Raw genomic sequence first — 19,870 nt, 5'->3', positions numbered from 1 at the left:
CATGATTGTTGTACACGGGAGTAACAGTTATTACGCTATCTTAGTGGACAAGTCATACGGAGAGATGGAGTCTACTACACAACATTTAGCACGCATATTCATTTATATGAGGGCGTGAAGGTTAAGTACACTACATCCCCATTGGCTATAAAAAGGAATGAATGTCACTACATTCTAGATTGTGTGTGTGTGTGTGTGTGTGTCAAATCTGACATTTGCACTTTTGCATATCAAACTCCATCCGCCGCTACTCATCAGTAGTTCATACAGTAGTCCCTGTGCCCTTTTGATGTCTTCTTAATAGCAACAGGGTAAACGCACGCACGCACGCATGCCAGCACTGCACACACGCACACACTTCTACTCTCATCTGACCTGGGATTGTGGTACAATGATCCATCATCATCGTAATCATCATCAATCGCGTAGTGAACAAGTTAAAGACAACGCCTTAGTAAATGCAGGTATATGAGGTACAGCCATTGAATAATGAGAAGGGAAGAGCAAGGGTATGGTCTTCCCTGAACTCCATGAGGTGAGGGTGACATTAAACAATAGCCAACTAGGTTTTTATGTTCCTTTTCTTAACTGTGACTTATGCTGTGAATTATAATGGTTATACTTTCATCACCTATCAGTTGTTTTCTCTCTTCTTCACAAAGAGTGGAAATAGTCTTTGAGTTCTTCTCTCCTAGCGGTTATACTGTCGCTGTTATACTGTTGCAGATCGGTGTAGTCTGGCTGTCCGTCTCCATCGTCCATTCCAATTCACAAAATGAAAAATGCCATTCATTGTCAATTGAAGAGATTTTTGAATGATTGAACTGGGATTTGAAATCAATTCCTGAATGGACTGATTACCGTACGTTCCATTTGACCCGAGTGCATTGTCACATGCTCTAACAGGAGTCGTTTTGATCACATTGTCATGGGGCACAACTTTCACTGTAACAACTGTATGCATGGTTTCATGACCATAGACCATAATCTAACAAGACCTGGCAACAAGGCTTTATCCTCTTGTATGTCATGTCAAAAGGCTGAATGAGAGGGAAAGAGAGAGAGAAGATGCTTTGCTACTTTAATTCAAGTCGCCCTTTCAAAATATGTTTCTTACCCCAAGGGTCTTTCCTAGTAAATGTTGAAAAAGTTCTGAACACGTCCAATAAATGAATGAAACAGACAGAGCTTTTAAAAATATACATGTAATGTACATATATTCATGTAGATGACTAGAAAATACACTTTTCTTAAAAATGATTTATTCTGCACAGTCATATTCTTAGTTAAATAGTAAATATGATACAACATTGCCATTATAATAAATAAATTCATCACGTTTTATTTCACATACCAGTTGTACAAACAATAAATTACAAGTTCAGTGCTGTGTTTCTGTCGTTCAACGAAAGGGTCTTTTCCCATGGGATGTGTCAAACAGTAATACATATACAGTATGTGTGTGTGTGTGTGTGTGTGTGTGTGTGTGTGTGTGTGTGTTTGTATGCGTGTGGTTTAATTTTCTTTCCATATTTATGTGTGTGTGCAAAATGTATTCTGTACATATGTTATATTGGTGTTTATATCTAAATGTGTAATTAATAATTTGGGGGTGTTGTGTATTCTTTATATGAATGTGTGTCTGTGCCTGTGTGTGAGAAATGAGAAATAGGGAGTTGTGCCTATGTGGCAAGAGCCCATATGTATCCAGTATAATGCATGTCTATCATCACTCTTGAAAAGGTGTGTGGTATAGCAGTACAAGCTCATGAGGGATAGAGGGATGACTGAGAATGGATGGTAGTGGATGTGACAGTGAGTGAAAGACTGAGTGTGAGAAATGGATAGCTTAAACAAGAATGTATCAATATGCTGAATGAGAGATGGAGAGGGTGAGCCAGTGAGAGAGAGATAGAGAGAAAGAGCGAGTGAGCGAGCTGTAGAAGTGTATTTGGTCAGGTATGACTGGGATAGTTTCCCTCTTGCTGTATTTGCGAGTATTTTTTTTAATTTTATTTTACCTTTATTTAACCAGGTAGGCAAGTTGAGAACAAGTTCTCATTTACAATTGCGACCTGAAAGTATCCAGTGCACACATTGTCATACTAGCAATCATTTCTTTACAGACAGACAGACAGACAGACAGACAGACAGACAGACAGACAGACAGACCAGACAGACAGACAGACAGACAGACAGACAGACAGACAGACAGACAGACAGACAGACAGACAGACAGACAGACAGACAGACAGACAGAGACAGACAGACAGACAGACAGACAGACAGACAGACAGACAGACAGACAGACAGACAGACAGACAGACAGACAGACAGACAGACAGACAGACAGACAGACAGACAGACAGACAGACAGACAGACAGACAGACAGAGACATGGAGAGCCAAAGAAACAGTGACAAAATGGTAGCGACCCTCTAGCACCCGCATAGTGATACAAATGGAACTGAGGGTTAAAGTCCATTAAGAGAGTTTAGGACACTGAATATGACAAAAACACTATATGTTCACACTTGTATGTTTACAACACACACACACACACACACACACACACACACACACACACACACACACACACACACACACACACACACACACACACACACACACACACACACACACACACACACACACACACACACAAATGTCAAGCTTAGCCCCACACATTATGTAATCCCATAAAATTACAACCTTTAACCTCCACAAAGGTCAGAGTTGAAGGGTCACCATGGTCTTTTGGCCCAGAGTCACTCTATAGGTGTCACTGGGCATTGGCAGTTGGTAGTGCTGAGCGATTAGTGCTTTTTGAGGTCAGTTCGGTTTTGGTTCGATTATTAAAATATCAATATTTAAAAAATATATTAAATGCACTATGCATTATCTGGGTTGAATGCTGTAACAACATTTATTCACATTACATTATTTTAATAAAATATTTCAGTTGTTTTTATTACATTTGTTTAATTTTATGATTTTATGATTTAATTCCAAGTTATTTCTATAGAGCTGCTGCCTATGCTGTCTGACAAAATCAGTATTTTAGTAGTTCTTAAAAGTAAAATAGGCTGCTGAATACCAACTATCAACCACTTAGATTATGCGTTTTCAGGTAGAGATACTTCGCAAAGTAACTGCTCTCTACCCCTCTTCTATCCCACATTCTTCTGTACTAACCTAATGTAGCAGGCATAAAAGAAAGACACAGACCGGACAAGTACGCACGCAATCGATTATCATCAATGTAGTTAATTAGCATGTTTTCTGCACTAAATTATTTCGAATATTGGCCTGTTGGAAACTACAACTCCCTACAACTACATCGCACAGTTCAGGATTCAGTTGATTTATTTCTAGAGAAACTGCCCAATGTACGCATTGACTTCACAGAACTAAATGGAATTCAAATAATTGAAACAAAGTCTGTCAATTAGTTGTTTAAAAACCAAAATAATAAACACAATTTAGGTTAATCGCTCAGCACTAGCTGTTGGGCACAACTCTGCCCCAACTCACTCCATCACTGTGTGTCCATTTTCTGACCTGGGATGTTTGCAGTGCAGTTCAACCCCATTTCTGGACTGGTTACAGTACGGATTGGTTGCTCTTGCTTGTGCCCCCAGCCTACTTTCTGGTCCGCAATCCAAACAGGAAGTTGGATAGACCAATCGTATGTGGAGGATCGGCCGTGGGAGGAGCAAGAAGAAAAAGGGGACCCCGAATGGAAGTGGAGAAAAAGTACCACGCAACAGACTAGTACGGAGGCCCATTGTCCAGAGGTGTGCAGTCACAGACAAAGAGACAAAGCGGACAATCATGAAAAACCCACAGTAGCAAGAACATACAGAAAAGCAAACAAAATGTGTCATTAACAGAGGAATACAAACGAAACCTTCAGATAGAGGAGGGATTTGGCAAGTGGGTGGTTGTTGATTGGGCGGCTGCACTATTCGGAAGTGTCCACATGTATCCGTCGTATGTCTGTAGCTATGCCAGGCAGGGGGGTAAGGAAGAGGAGGGGTTGACTGTCAATAACCAGTGTCTCTGTCTGTGTGTACCCCCTACTTTCAGGGGAGTCTAGTTTCTGGTCCTTTCAACACTTTTTCACTAGGCATTGTTTGAAGGCGGAGGGGCGGTCGCCCAGAGGGCAACCCTTGGCCAGCTTGGCCTGCGGGTCCTTGCACTGCACCGTGCGGCTCTGCCAGCCTGTGTCACAAGTCCTGGAGCAGATCATCCAGGGGCCAGTCACCCACTGGGGCCCAGAGGCCACCGTCGACACCCCTGGGGCTGTAGAGAGAGCCATGGCCGAAAACGGGGCCGATGTGGTCCTACTGCTTGATCTTGTAGAGGTGGTTGTTGTAGTAGTAGTGGTGGATGTGGTTGTGGAGGTGTGCGGGGGAGGTGGCGGTGGTGGAGCCAAAACCCGACGGGGCATGAAGAAGCTGTAGCGGATATCCAGTGGCCTCTTGGAGTCAGTGGCCAGAATCTGAACTGTAAGGGCCTCTCTGAGGGCCCCAGGGCCCATGCTGTGTAGCCACTCATCTCGCTGGCTCCAGCCACTGTAGTTGAGCACCGAGCCGTTGAGGGGGATGACTGTCTCTGAGGTAGAGATCATGAACTTGCCGTTGAGGAGGTAGTCGCCACCGGGACGACGCAGGGCCAGGTAGGCTGTGTACCGGGGCTGATCCTTGGGCTTGTGCTGGCGGACCTTGATGTGGGTGGAGCCCTCTGGGATCTTCACAACGTCTGTGTAGCCCTTACTGCATGGGGGAGGGAGAGAGGGGAGAAAGCAGTTACAGGACAGAATTTTACAAACTGACTCATTGGAAAGGTGGCATCCTATGATGGTGCCACGTTGAAAGTCACTGAACTCTTCAGTATGGCCATTCTACTGTCAATGTTTGTCTATGGAGATTGCATAGCTGTGTGCTCAATTTAAAAAACCTGTCAGCAACGGGTGTGGTTGAAATAGCAGAATTCACTCATTTGAAGGGGTGTATATATAGTGTATGTCTATCTTCACCATTAGAAGGTGTGATTTAGAATTACAAACTCATGACGTACAGTGAAAAGAAAAAGTATGAGAACCCTTTGGAATTACCTGGATTTATGCATAAATTGGTCATCACATTTGATCTGATCTTCATCTGAGTCACAACAATAGACAAACACAGTGTGCTTAAACTAATAACTCACAAATTATTGTATTTTTTCTTGTCTATAATGTATACATCATTTAAACATTCACAGTGTAGTTTGGAAAAGATATGTGAAACCCTAGGCTAATAACTTCTCCAAAAGCTAATTGGAGTCAGGAGTCAACTAACCCGGAGTCCAATCAATGAGACGAGATTGGAGATGTTGGTTAGTGCTGCCTTTCCCTATAAAAAACACTCACAACATTTGAGTTTGCTATTCACAAGAAGCATTGCCTGATGCGAGCCATGCCTCGAACAAAAGAGATCTCAGAAGATCTCAGATTAAGAATTTTTGACTTGCATAAAGCTGGAAAGGGTTACAAAAGTATCTCTAAAAGCCTTGATGTTCATACGGTAAGTCAAATTGTCTATAAATGGAGAAAGTTCAGCACTGTTGCTACTCTCCCTAGGAGTGGCCGTCCTGCAAAGACGACTACAAGAGCACAACGCAGAATGCTCAATGAGGTTACGAAGAATCCTAGTGTCAGCTAAAGACTTACAGAAACCTCTGGAACATGCTAACATCTCTGTTGACAAGTCTACGATACGTATAACACTAAACAAGAATGGTGCTCATGGGAGGACACCACGGAAGAAGCCACTGCTGTTAAAAAAAAAACATTACTGCACGTCTGAAGTTTGCAAAATGTGCACTTGGATGTTCCACAAAGTTACTGGCAAAATATTCTGTGTACAGATGGAACTACAGTTGAGATGTTTGGAGGAAACACACAACTCTATGTGTGGAGAAAAAATAAACAGCACACCAACAACAAAACCTCGTCCCAACTGTAAAGTATGGTGGAGGGAGCATCATGGTTTGGGGCTGCTTTGCTGCCTCAGGGCCTGGACAGCTTGCTAAAAATGAATTTGAAAGTTTATCAAGACATTTTGCAGGAGAATGTTAGGCTATCTGTCTGCCAATTGAAGCTCAACAGAAGTTGCGACAGGACAACGACCCAAAACACAGAAATAAATCAACAACCGAATGGGTTCAACAGAAGAAAATACACCTTCTGGAGTGGCCCAGTCAAAGTCCTGACCTCAACCCGATTGAGATGCTGTGGCATGACCTCAAAAGAACAGTTCACACCAGACATCCCAAGAATATTGCTGAACTGGAACAGTTTTGAACAGAGGAATGGTCTAAAATTCATCCTGACTGGTATATGCAGGTCTGATCCGCAACTACAGAAAATGTTTGGTTGAGGTTATTACTGCCAAAGGAGGGTCAACCGGTTATTAAATCCAAGTTCACATACTTTTCCCACCCTGCACTGTGAATGTTTACACGGTGTGTTCAATAAATGTGTGTTATTAGTTGAAACCGACTGTGTTTGTCTATTGTTGTGACCTAGATGAAGATCAGATCAAATTTTAGGACCAATTTATACAGAAATCCAGGTATTTCAAAAAGGTTCATACTTTTTCTTGCCACTGTATAGAGAGATGAGGGAGAAGGCTGGATGTGAGAGGGAGTGAAAGAGTGAGTGTGAGAAATGTATATCTTTAAGAGGAATGCGTCAATGTGTCGAATGAAAGCTGTCTTTCTCCCATTCCTTCAAATGTACTAAAGATGTACAGTTAAAATACAGTTTACTCGCACACTTTCACTTTACAATTGAGTGCAACGGAGCGGAATGTTTTTATTTTTCAAAATAGTTTGAACGGAAATGTTTTACCTATATGCACCTGCAACTTACTACAGGTGAGAGAAATTACACAATTAACAAGAATCATTGCCTCCAAACAAATATTTAGAATTTTGAATAATTAAGTAAAGGCCATTTTTGATTTTGATTTGGTCTTTTCTTGGTGACAAATACACATGTAAACACCAAGTGTTTTTTCAATTTCAGTGGTGTGTGGATTCCCTTACCTCATCTTGGTGAAGTTGCCTATCACTCTGATGCAGCCGCTGCTGTCTCCTCCACAGATGCCACACTTGTCAAACTGCAGCTTGGAGCCGATGATGCCGTCACAGCCGGTACGCACACACTTGCCCTTTACACACACTGAGCTGCTGTACGGTCGACATTCTGTCCCGTCCACCACCTGGAGAAGGAGATATTAGCATATTGGTTGTTGTTGTAGTCTTCATCATCATAGAGGCTCGCCTCGTAGGAGATTGTTGCTGATTACTGCCGAGGTGTGGTGGTCTCACAGGCGCTTATAGCTGCAGAAGCATTACCCAGGTGGGTGCTACAGATTTGGTGGTAGATTTATTAGCCTACCCACAAAGGAGGAGTAGCTGTGAACTTCAATGACAGAGGTGCCTGATGAAGAGCCTGACCGTCTGACTGTTATTTTTCTCTCGCTGGCTGTATGATGAACTATCGACTCCACCTGCACTCAACTCTACTTTACTGAACTGCGTCATTATTTATCTGTGGTAGACCATCTCCCTGAAATATATCTTTTTAAAGCGACTTTGAGATTCTGTATGAATAGCGGTACATAAAATAAATCTATCATCTTCATCATCATCATCATGGGTATATTATCATGTACAGTGCCTTCAGAAAGTATTCACACCCCTTGACTTTTTACATTTTTGTTGTTGTGTTACAGCCTGATCACACACAATACCCCATAATGTCAAAGTGGAATTTTGTTTGTCGAACATTTTTGAAATTAAAACAATTAAAAGCTGAAACGTCTTGAGTCAATAAATATTCAACCACTTTGTTATGGCAAGCCAAAATAAGTTCAGGAGTAAAAAATGGCTTAAAACACATAAGTTGCACAGACTCATTCTGTGTACAATAATAGTGGTTAATATGACTTTTGAATGACTACCCCATCACTGTACCCCACACATACAATTATCTGTTAAAGTCCCTCAATCGAGTAATGAATTTTAAGCAAAAGAAGGGCACCGATTGATATTTGTGAGGAAAAAAAAAGCAGATGTGGAATAGCCTTTTGAGCACGGTGAAGTTATTAAATACACTTTGGATGGTGTATCAATACACCCAGTCACTACAAAGATACAGGCGACCTTTCCAATTCAGTTGCCGGAGAGGAAGGATTTCACCATGCCTGTACACCAAGCATGTACTGAATAAAACATATTCCAAAACATGCATCCTGTTTGCAACAAGGCACTGAAGTAATACTGCAAAAAAATGTGGCTTTACTTTTTGTCCTGAATACAAAGCGTTATGTATGGGGTAAACCAACACAACCCTTCACTTAGTACCATTGTTCATATTTTCAAGCATGGTGGTGGCTGCATTAGGTTATGGGTGTGCTTGTCATTGGCAAGGACCAGGGAGTTTTTTAGGATAAAAAGAAATGGAATACAGCTAAGCACAGGCGAAATCCTAGAGGAAAACCTGGTTCAGTCTTCTTTCCAACAGACACTAGGAGACGAATTCACAATTGAGCAGGACAATAACCTAAAACACAAGGCCAAATCTACACTGGAGTTGCTTTCCAAGGCGACATTGAATGTTCCTGTCTATATCAATATCATCATCATCATCATCATCGTCATCATCATCATCATCATCATTATCATACTAGCAGAACGGACACTACAAGTCTTGCTAACATAGGTAGTGGACTAGTGGAAGACAGCACTCCAAAGTACTGTACCCTCACTCACACTCTTTCACTCCCCAGTGCCCTTCTCTTATTCACTCACCCTCTGCGAGAACACCACATAGTAGCCTGTGCCCTTAGCCCGGCATGTCAGCTTGCACACATCTTTGGGGAGCACTCCTGCGAACTTGGGTACCCACTCCACAAAGGTCTTCATCCCCTTAGGGTCTGTCTGGGGGCCGTTCCGCACCTCACACTGCTCCTGGCGGAAACTCTTACCTAGAGGAGGAAAGTTCCACCACACATTAGAGTGGGAACATTAGAGTTTCAGACTGTGTGTGTGTGTGTGTGTGTGTGTGTGTGTGTGTGTGTGTGTGTGTGTGTGTGTGAAAGAGAGAGTCAAAATATTTACCATTCATTGATCTATTGTAAGCCTGTGTATTTGCCTGAGCAAATGTATACTTGTGTGTGCTTATGCGTGTCTATACCACTATGTGATCACACGCGTCAGCTAGTCAATCTGCAGTGCTACACTCACTGGGCGAGGGGCACGGGGTGGCACTGCAGGACCTGTAGATGGCTCTCTTGCCGGTGCAGTAGCGCCCATTGTTTCGGGGTGGCGGGTTGTTACATAGACGCTGGGCGAACTGCACCCCTCCACCACACGTCCTCGAACATGCCCCCCACGGACCCCACGAACTCCAACTACCATGGTTAGATGCCTTGGAGAGGAGAATGAGGAGAGGAGAGCGGGAAGATGAAAGAGAAAGAGGAGATATGAGAGATGGAGGTGATAGGAAAGAGATTGAGAGAGAGATAGAGAGAGAGAGAAAGAGAGGAGAGAGATCAGAGGAGGAGAGGGAGGTGAGAGATAAGCGAGAACTGTTAAAAGTTGCCTAGTGCGCACATTAAAAGTTGGCAGCCAAGCCATGTGTAAAATGTGTGTCTGTGTGTGTGTGTGTTATGCATTTGTCTGTGCATGTGTGATGCATGTGTTTATGTGTGTGTGTGTGTGATCCATTTGTGTATCTGCATGCAGGTGATGGTCTGTGCAAGTTGAATACATTGAGAGGGTTGTGGGGTGATAGAAATGAAAGTAATGATGATGATAGAAATGAAAGTATTGTTCAAAGGCGACCCAGTACATCAAGGCAATGTCAGACTGTTGCATTGTGCTATGCTAGCTCACATGCTAGCCTACAACATCTTGAGGGTATAGGGTGAAGTTGCCCCTAGATGCTGATCTTGGGTCAGTTTAGCATTTTCCCAACTAATGGTTAAGGTTAGGATTGGGGGAGAGAAAGCTGATCTGAACTGTCTTGATTTTTTACGATCTGTCTCTATTCTTCTTTGTTTGTTTGTTCTGTGTATTATTACTATAATTGTATATGCTATAGATGTTGATATCATTATTATATAATCTAGAATATTGATATTTGCAATTCCAGAACTGTGATGACATCACAGAGATACATCTATCCTGATTTACCTCTATGACATGACCATTTACCATATATATATATATATTGTTTATATATTGTATATACTGTATATTGTTTGTATGGTATTTTGTATTGTTTTAGGTCTTGACGATGAAGGGGAGGTCACGGAGGCTGGCAGTCTCTAAAGTGATTGTCAAGTTTCTGTTTTTTACTTTATGTATTTTATGTACTTTGTTTCAGTTTGTACAGTTTCTAAACTGTTAGTAAAAACGAATCCATGATATTATTAGACTAATGGTAACAAGTTCCTCATCATGGAAAGATATAATGTTGCTAGTAGATCTGGGTTCAAATAGGCCTAGTATTCTATATCTTCAAAGAAAATATATAATACTTTCAGCATTGCTTAAGCCTGTCTGAGTTGCCAGATGGGCAGGGTTCACACTTTTGGGAGTATTCCATTGGTTCCAATGCGCCAGGCAAGCTCAATCAAGCACAGATTTAAACTCAGGTTCAGTTGTTAGATAGAATAACAATGATTCATTCTACAGGTTCTATTCATTCTAATTCTGAATTCTGTCTTACTACAACTATCAACCCATAGAATTAGAATGATTCATTCTATGGGTTCTATTCATTCCAATTCTATCCCACGACAACTATCAACCTATATAATTACAATGATTAATTATAATTCTATATTCTATCACACTACACTTCATTCTATTGGTTTTTGGGTTGTTAGTTGTAGTGGGTTCAGGCCTGGGTTCAGGACCTTGTGCTCAATTGAGCTTTCCTCAATGGACCAATAGAATTGTCCAAAAACGGTAAACCCCACCCATCTGGCACTCCAAGCAGTATAGAGCAATGATCAAAGTATTTGAAAGATTTCATATAGGTTTTGAACCCAGGTCTGAGTGGGTCATCATGACCAGCGACTGACTGTTGGGCTGAAATAGGCTGTAAAATTAACATGTACTCTCTTACTGACTTAAGGATTATCATTCTTACAGACTATCCTTCAGCTCAAAGCCATGGAGGAGGATAAGAAAAGTTCGGAGTCCAACCAGAAGAAGGAAGAGGAGTTAAGGAGGATGGAGGATGAGTTTAAGAGGAGGGAGGAGGTAATGGAGAAGAGGGAGGAGCAGGTGGAGAGGAAGGAGGTGGAGGTGGAGAAGAGGGAGCTGCAGGTGGAGAAGAGGGAGGAGCAGGTGATGGTGGAAAGGAGGGAGGTAGCGGAGGAGAGGAAGGAGGTGGTGGAGGAGAAGGAGGTAGCGGAGTAGAGGAAGAAGGTTGTGGAGGAGAGGAAGGAGATGGCGGAGGTGAGAAAAGAGGTCGAGGTGGCAAGGAGGGAGGTGGAGAAGAGGGAGATGCAAGTGGAGAAGATGGAGAAGACTGCAGGGAGAGAATAGAAGATTCTGAGAACAGAGAGGTGGCAGATTGTTCTGAAAATCAAGTGGCTGATGGAAGAGAGGATGGCTGTCAGGGAGGAGAAGGAGAATGTTCTGAACTGGGAAGAGGATGTGAAGGTGAAGGTGAAGGTGAAGGGAGAGGAAGTGGAGAGGTTGAAGCGCAGCTGGAGAAAGAGAAAGAGTTGACAGAGGGAAAGACACGGAAGATGGAGAAGGAGAGGCTGAGGAAGGAGAGAGAGGAGGTGGAAGTGAGGATGGAGAGGGAGAGGATGAACATGAATAGACTGGGGCAGGAGTCAATGTTGAAGAGATGGAGAGAGGAGGACTCTGGCAAATCAAGCCAAACTCCTGGACATAAAGAATGGAGAGATAGAGAAGAGAGAGAAAAGGACATCGCAGTCAAGGAGTGGATGAAGAAGGAGTTGGAGAGGAGGAAGGAGGAGACAGAGGCTGGTGAGTAGGATGGTCGAGAATGAAAGAGAGATGAAATCCTACAGGGACAGTTGCTATGTAGCATTAAGGTCAGGAGTAGAACATTTTATAGCCCTAACCCAACACATAATCAATAAACTAACAATGGACTGTAACCCCTCATCTTTGATCGTAGGATTAACCTAACCCCCCTATGTCCTGTTTTTATTTTGTTGCAGCTCTCAGTGGGTCGTTGTACCCCCCTCCTCTTCACCCTTAGGCCCCCCAGGGGGACCACCCTCGAGCAGGCTCCTCTCCTCTCCTATGCTCTCCTCACCTATCCTCCAATCCCATCCGCTCCCCTCTCCTCTTCCCATCCAAAATAAACATGCATATTTTCATTGAACATTTTGTTTGTGATTACTTTGAAATAGATCATTGGTCTAGATAGATCTACTGTATATTCTAGTTATTCTGTATATTCTAGTTCTAGATGTCTAGCAAGTTGGTCTAGATATACAATATAGACTGTGTTTGGGAATCTACTCTGAATATATAGTTTACCAAGCTACCAAATACTGCACACGGGAAGAAGTTAACCTACACTAAATCTACCCTTAAGAAAAATATAATTTACTTATCTAAAGTTACTAAATCTGAAATTGCAAGAACAGATCACTGGAGTCAGACGTTGACAGAATGTGTAATTTTGCCTATTAAACACAAAAACGATGTACCAAGTGAGAATTAGGCAGGTCTGCTGCTGAAAAAGAAAGGGAATTCTTGCCAACAACCATATATATATATTTTTTAAGTAGTGTATGTTTCCAGTGATTAGCTACACCACTACATGGCAAAAAAGTTATTAACTACTGAAAACACAAACAAGCTTCTGTAAAATGTGGTTAAATGACTAGTCGCAAAACATGTAGTTCACGACTCCACAACACTGAATATGTCTAGTTGGTCTAGAACTATATTCTAGTTAGGTGACTATAGCCTGACATATCATTAGTGTCAATAGCCACAAGTCAAAATATGAATGACCAAAGTATATACAGTAGGCTTTGTATATTCTGTTGACAGTGATTCAGGTGGGATGTCTCTTTTAATCATTCAAAATGAAGTGACACTCTTACACTGTAACTATAATAGAAGGAAAAGATTTTGAACGTCATGTTTCAACACAAAGACAACCAGAATGGTGGTTACGATTAAAGTATAGTGAGTTCTGTGCTGCTTGTCATAAGAGTGACTGAAACTCAGGGACTCAGAAGTTGAAAAGACTCAATAGAAACAGCCTGCTAAGAGGACAGTCTGAGAGGAGGGAGACATAGTAAACACACAGGCATGCTCACATACAAAAGAAACATTCTTTCCCTCCTTCTCCGACCTTCCAAAAATACACCCAGTCACTCCTCTGGTGATCTTGTTCCAAATGAAATTCAATGGAATTAGATTAATTGAGAGTATGTGACAGTAAAGCCTAAATAAATGACAACGTTACGGGAACCTTCTAATTCGTTCCAACTCTCTCCTACCCTCCCTCTACCGCTACACTGAGAGTACAAAACATTAAGAACACCTTGTACATGTAAAGACTAGATTCAACAAAGAATAGTCTGATGGGTGACAATATTAGCCTACCACTTGTGAATGATATATTATTACTGGTGAATGATGCCCAGTTTAAAGCAAGAAACAGTGCCTGCCTTTTTTTTGCGACTTTTTAAAATCATAGTCACACACCTCATGTAGGCTAGCCCATAGGCTATATTTTGACACGGTTTGTATCAAGACATTAAAGTGGCCAAATAACTTCTTAAAATGAAGCACATTAATCCGCTTTACAATGGGTGTACAGCCTAACAATGGGTGTACAGCCTAACTGGCGTGAATTTCAAGTTTGGGGAATAACTTTTTCGCCCTAAAAATGCACCTTTATAATAAAAGCAGTACATGCATAACCGCACTTGCGGTCACTATTGAGAATGCTGATTTCCAGCTAATGGAACATTCATATTCATACTGCCGTGTGCACATTGCTGAGCTTATAATGTGAAGAAATAGCCTAATAGTTTATCAACATTTTAAGCTAAACGTTCTGATCTGTTGTGTCAGGCTCATTGCTTAAAACATTTTTTTTTTATGCTAGTGGTTGTATTCATTTGGGATCCCACAATTGTCCCAGACTATGTTTGGAATATTTTTTTTCTTTCACAGAATAGGTCAACTTTTGTACTATGGGGGATAGTAGATTGACGTAGGCTAGTGCTTTTGCTGTTTGTTAGGCCTAATCATCTTGTTGGCTGACGAAAAGTAAATGTGGACAGTTCTTCCAATATCTTCAATATGCGCCTCGGAATTGGATAAGGACGTGTGCAGTTGCATCCCCGATGTGTCTGTCTTCACTTGTAGCCTGTGAGAAATACTCAATCACATGACGGAGAGCAATGTGAGTGAGAGGTGCTTCGTCACACAGCTGGGAGAAGGGAATTATAATTATTATATTCATCCCAAGGGCACAATGGCCACTGGCATGAACTTTTTTAGGGGGCATTACGGCCACACAAAAGGGATGGAGCTGGGAAATTCGAGGCACTATCAAGTGCTTGTCAAATTGTGAATGAGAGGCTGATGAAGTGTGTACAGCCTGCTCTAAAAAACAAAGCAGCGCTCATGCCTTTCATGCAACTTTTTTCAAACCATCATTTAAGTCACATCATGAAGCCTTAGAATGTATTAAAAATCAAAACATGTAGCCTAACATTGGAATCACAACTAAAGTTACATAAATAACTCTAAATTAAGCATATAGGAGTACCAGTTTCTTTGTTAACAGCTCAACACAGATTAGGCGCAGAATATTCTTTCTACTATATTCAGTTATTTTCAAGTCTATTCTTCATACTATACAATAATATAAAATACTGCCACGGAATTCTAAGCAAATCTTGTCTACTAAATGAACTAGCGTAGCCCACAGCCATATGGCATAGCCAGATCAGGGCCGAACATAAGGACTCAGAGTGTGCTATTCTGTTCTTCGGAAATAGACTACATTTTCTTCAAATCATGTTTCCTTAGACCTGTCTAAAATAAATAATGGATTTACTGTGATGGTGTAGCCTATATTACATGGATTTATTAGACTTAAAATGTAGATGTTCCAAAGGTCTGCATCAGTGGCTTGTAGGCTATGCGTGGAAGCTAGGAGATGCTAAATGTGTTTATGGTAATTAGGGTCAATTACCGTGATACGGGCAGTTATTTGCTTGAGAATCACAGGCTGACAAAATTTCATGACCGCCACAGCCCTACACCTACACCTACACTAAATCTTTCGTCTTGCCCATTCACGCTCTGAATGACACATGTACACAATCCACGTCTCAACTGTCTCAAGGCTTAGAAAATTCTTCTTTAACCCGTCTCCTCCCCTTCATCTACACTGACTGAAGTCGATTTAACAAGTGACATAAATAAGGGATCAAAGCTTTCACTTGGTCAATCAATGTCATTGAAAGAGCAGGTGTCCTTAATGTTTTGTACACTCAGTGTATATTTCCTGTGGCACTTGTCCACACTTTCACCTAACTCCATCCCTGCCTCTCATTCTCTCTGTCCCTCTCTCTATGCTCCCTCCCTCCCTCATTCCTATTCTCCTTGTTTTAAAGTGTCTCTCAATGCTATTGTTGGCTCTCTCACCCTACTCACCCTACTCCACAGTCCACCCGCCCCCCTCTACTACCACTCTCCCTACACTCCTCCCTCTCTCCCACTTTCAATCCTCTCACCAAGTAGTATAATTTCAGATGTTGTCACCCTATTGGGCAGGAGGTAGCCTAGTGGTTATAGGTTTGAGCCGACATGTTGAAAATCTGTTGATGTGCCCTTGTGCAAGGTATTTAACCCTAATGTGCTCCAGGGGTGCCATACTACTATGGCTGATCCTGTAAAACAACACATTTCACTGCACCTATCTGGTGTTTGTGACAATACATTTTATTTATAATTTTTGCATTGTTGCCTCCCGTTCCCTCTCTCAACACTCTTCCTCTCCTCTCCTTCCCATCCTCTCCTTTCCTCCCTCCCTCCCTCTCTAGATAATAATACATCATAATAAAGTAGCACTCATCTCTTTCACTACCTTCCACCCTGTCTATGCTGTATTGCGGTGTTGCTTCCCATTCCCTCTCCTCCCCTCCCGCCCTCCGCCCTGTCCTTACCGAGTAGTGTCTCTTGCGGGTCTTGTCCACGCACTTGCCCTGGAGGCAGATGCGACCCTTGCCACACGGCGTGCCCTCCACGGCAGGCAGCTTCTTGGTCAGGCACACCATCTGGCCCTGGCGTATCACTGCACACCACAGGCGGGCGCACACGTCCATGCCCGGGCAGACCGTGTACTCAGGCCCAAACGCCAGGCGGCACTGGCGCACGGCGTCGTAGCTCTGGCCGGGCAGCTCCTCTGAGCCAAGCATGGGCTGGCGAGGAGAGTCCAGGAGACAGTCGGCTGTAGAGGGGGAGAGAGGTAGACATGGTGTCCAATGCTAAAGGCTGTTTGTCTGTCTGGTTTGTCAAACCTTTGATCATTCTACTCTGCCACTCGATAGTTGTGAAGGGACATTGGATTCAATTTGGCAAAGACAACAGCACATTAACTATGTAGAGTAGGTGAGTCCATTGTTTAACCAAGTAAGTTATTCTCCTGACATTTACAATAAAGACTTGGTTAACTCCCTAACCATTAGTTCAGGGATAGTCAACTCTAGGCCTGGAGTGCCAAAATACTTCTGGATTTCATTCCCTCCCCTCCTCTCCTCTTCTCATCCCCCCTCTATCCTATCCTGCCATTCTTCCCTGCTCTCCTTCACTCATCTCCCTCTTCATGTCTTACCGTTGCCATCGTCAAAGAAGTCCGTGATGGTAGCTGAGGTGCAGCGGCTCCAGGGTTTGGAGGCGTCGATGGAGGTCAGGATGGACGACATGAGACGCTTGTCTGCGCTGGCGCCGAAACGCTCTTCGCAGAACTTGGAGTCGTCGTGGGACAGGCCCAGCAAGTGGCCTTTGGTTCACAGACAGAGAGACGGACAGGCAGGCAGACAGAAATACAGTGAGCAGTGAGCATTGTGTTCTTGAGAGTGTGTATTTGTATTTACTAAGAATCCCCATACTCTTCCTGGAGTCCAAACATGATTAAGGCAACTACATCACAAAAAATAAAACAGTACAACATATACAACACATTATTACACCACTACTCTACCATTACATATCTACAATACAAAATGCATAATACCACAATACAACAATATGCGTATGTGTGTGTGTGTACCTGTGTTTATGTCTCTTCACAGTCCACTTCATTCCATAACCTGTAGTTGTATCTGTTTTTTTTCCCATCAGATTTTACTGCTCGCTTGATTTACTTGATGTGGAATAGAGTTCCATGTAGTCATGGGTCTATGTAGTATTGTGTTTTCCAGAGTCTGTTCTGGATTTGGGGACTATGAAGAGACCCCTGGTGACAGTGATAGCAATAGAGTTTGGATGTGTGTTTGTATGTGCTTACGTACTTAAACAAATGTGTGGGAATGTGAGTGTGTATGTATGTATTGGCAGGTAATTGAGTGTGTGTGTGTGTGTTTGTATGCAGGTGTGTGAGCGGTGCCCACCTATCTCGTGTGCCACGGTGAAGGCGGCATGGAGTCCGTCGTCCTCTATGACGGCACAGCTTCTCTCTGGTGAGCAGATGGTGCCAACGTCGGCCATGCCCAGTGTGTCACACGAGTGGTGCCCACACAGGTCCTATACAGGGGGCACAAGCAAGTGGAAAGGGTGATATTACATAAAAATACTTTCCTGCACATTGCTTTACATACGGCTTTACTTTGTCCATCACCTGAGATTGAATGTATGTGTCATGTTAAATGTTGATTTTAAGTTAGTGTAAAGTTAGGGCACACATATGTACTGCAGGACTCACACACACACACACCAAAACACAGACAATGCAAGGACAAGCTGGAAAGATTACAGATGAGAAATGAGAGGAGATCAGAAGTCAATAGACCTTATTTGGCCCATAATTGTTGATTCACTATATTTCTGCTCTTTCTTCAACCAATCAATATCTCTCTTTCTCTCTCTCATAGGGCACTGTGTATTGCCCAGTGTTCCAGCTCCCACACAGATCTACACAGATGATGCCCAGAGGGCTTGAAGCTACTCTGCTGTGTAGAGGAATCAATCAGTCAATCAAACACTGTGTCCCTATGCCATCGACTGTCTCGTTCTCCGAAACACAGACACACATGCACGCACACGGACACACACACAGAGACACAAGTATGCATGCACACACAGACCCACATAGGCATGCACACACATAAACACACACACTCTCACAGTATACATACAGTGTGTACATTATTAACTGTAAAAGTGCACGTGTCATGTATGAATGAGATAAAGGCACACACACACACTCCTCTCCACTCCACCCACCAACCCAGGCCCCCCTCCCACACACATCCTGGGGACAGGATGAATCCCTTGATAAGTGGTGTTGACAGGCCCGTTGTGCCCTTTGTGAGAGACTCTCTGGGGTGTGTATTTACTTGTCTCAGATGGAGCACTTTAGGAACAAACCCGTCTATGTTCTGTTCTGGGCTCTCCAACACATGACCAACAGGGGGGAACGCCTCATACACATACTCTAGACACAAACTCTGTCTGTGTCTGAAATGGTACCCAATTCCCTACATAGTGCACTATTTTTGACCAGGGTCTATAGGGCCATTAGAGCCATTTCGGCCGTAGCCCTAGTGTGGTACCCTATTTACCCTATATACTGAACATCTTAGGGCTCTGGTCAAAAGTAATGCACTATGTAGGGAATAGGGTGCCATTTCGGACACACTCTTGCTTTAGACAGAAACTCTTAAAAGAGAAAGTCCCCTACTTACAAATACAGTGCAGTCCGATTCCATTTCACTAAATGCGTTGTGTTGGTCATTTTTAAGATTTTGACCCCTGATGTGTGTGCAGATGGAGAGAATAGACATGACATGTTTTCAACTCCTTGTTGTCACTATCAGATGAACTAGCCAATCGGGAGGGACATTGTAGAAACCAACATGTTCACCATAGATGTGCTGGTTTTCCTGTTTATTACTTACTAGCTGTCCCCGTCTCTCTTTCTCTCTCCCTTTTACTCTCTTTTGTTTACTTGAACTTGTTGTCCCCAACTCGCTCTGCCTCCCACTCCCCCTTACACTCTGTCCCCGTCTCCCTTTCACTCTCTTTTGTTTACTTGAACTTGTTGTCCCCAACTCGCTCTGCCTCCCACTCCCCCTTACACTCTGTCCCTGTCTCTCCCATGTTCCCTCTGTGTCTTTCTCACTTTCACTCTGTCTGTCTCTCTTTTTTTTTCTCCTCTCCCTCCCACTCTTCAGTGTGTTTCCAGCTTGGTATTTTCCTTTTTATCCTACGGGGCTTTCACAGACATAGAGGGTGGACGAGAGAAAGAAAAGAGGGAGGGTGAGAAAGAGAGAGCAAGAGAAATAAAGTTATGGAATCAGACACCTGGGGAAAGGGATGGGAGGATGGAGGAAATGAAAAGAGAGGAGGAAAGAATGGAGGGAATGGGATGTTATGGAAATATTGAGAAAAAAAAAACTCAGCAGCGGTGGTAAGGTATTTAGGTCAGGAGACAATCATATAAGAAGGCTGAGGGTGTGTGTGAGAAAGAAAGTTAGGGTGTGTTTGCATGTACATATACATGTGTATGTGTGTGTGACATGCACCTGTGTGTGTGTGTGTGTGTGTGTGTGTGTGTGTG

At 42.9% G+C, this 19,870-nt stretch overlaps 1 protein-coding gene across 1 annotated transcript in view; it reads right to left on the bottom strand.

Annotated features, from left to right (window-relative positions):
* Positions 1-1,242: 1,242 nt before the first annotated feature.
* LOC109906639 (A disintegrin and metalloproteinase with thrombospondin motifs 5-like) overlaps positions 1,243-19,870 on the bottom strand; it is a 37,961-nt gene continuing 19,333 nt past the window's right edge. The window contains exons 2-8 of the mRNA XM_020504450.2: positions 17,703-17,835; positions 16,925-17,092; positions 16,257-16,540; positions 9,301-9,484; positions 8,866-9,041; positions 7,096-7,271; positions 1,243-4,778 (exon numbers count right to left, since the gene is read on the bottom strand). Coding sequence (XP_020360039.1) covers positions 4,112-4,778; positions 7,096-7,271; positions 8,866-9,041; positions 9,301-9,484; positions 16,257-16,540; positions 16,925-17,092; positions 17,703-17,835 — 1,788 coding nt within the window. The 3' untranslated portion in view covers positions 1,243-4,111. The remainder of the gene's footprint in view (positions 4,779-7,095; positions 7,272-8,865; positions 9,042-9,300; positions 9,485-16,256; positions 16,541-16,924; positions 17,093-17,702; positions 17,836-19,870) is intronic.

This window comes from Oncorhynchus kisutch, linkage group LG16, assembly GCF_002021735.2.
Source record: "Oncorhynchus kisutch isolate 150728-3 linkage group LG16, Okis_V2, whole genome shotgun sequence".
Classification (NCBI taxonomy): domain Eukaryota; kingdom Metazoa; phylum Chordata; class Actinopteri; order Salmoniformes; family Salmonidae; genus Oncorhynchus; species Oncorhynchus kisutch.
This window is presented reverse-complemented; position numbering and strand designations above follow the sequence as displayed.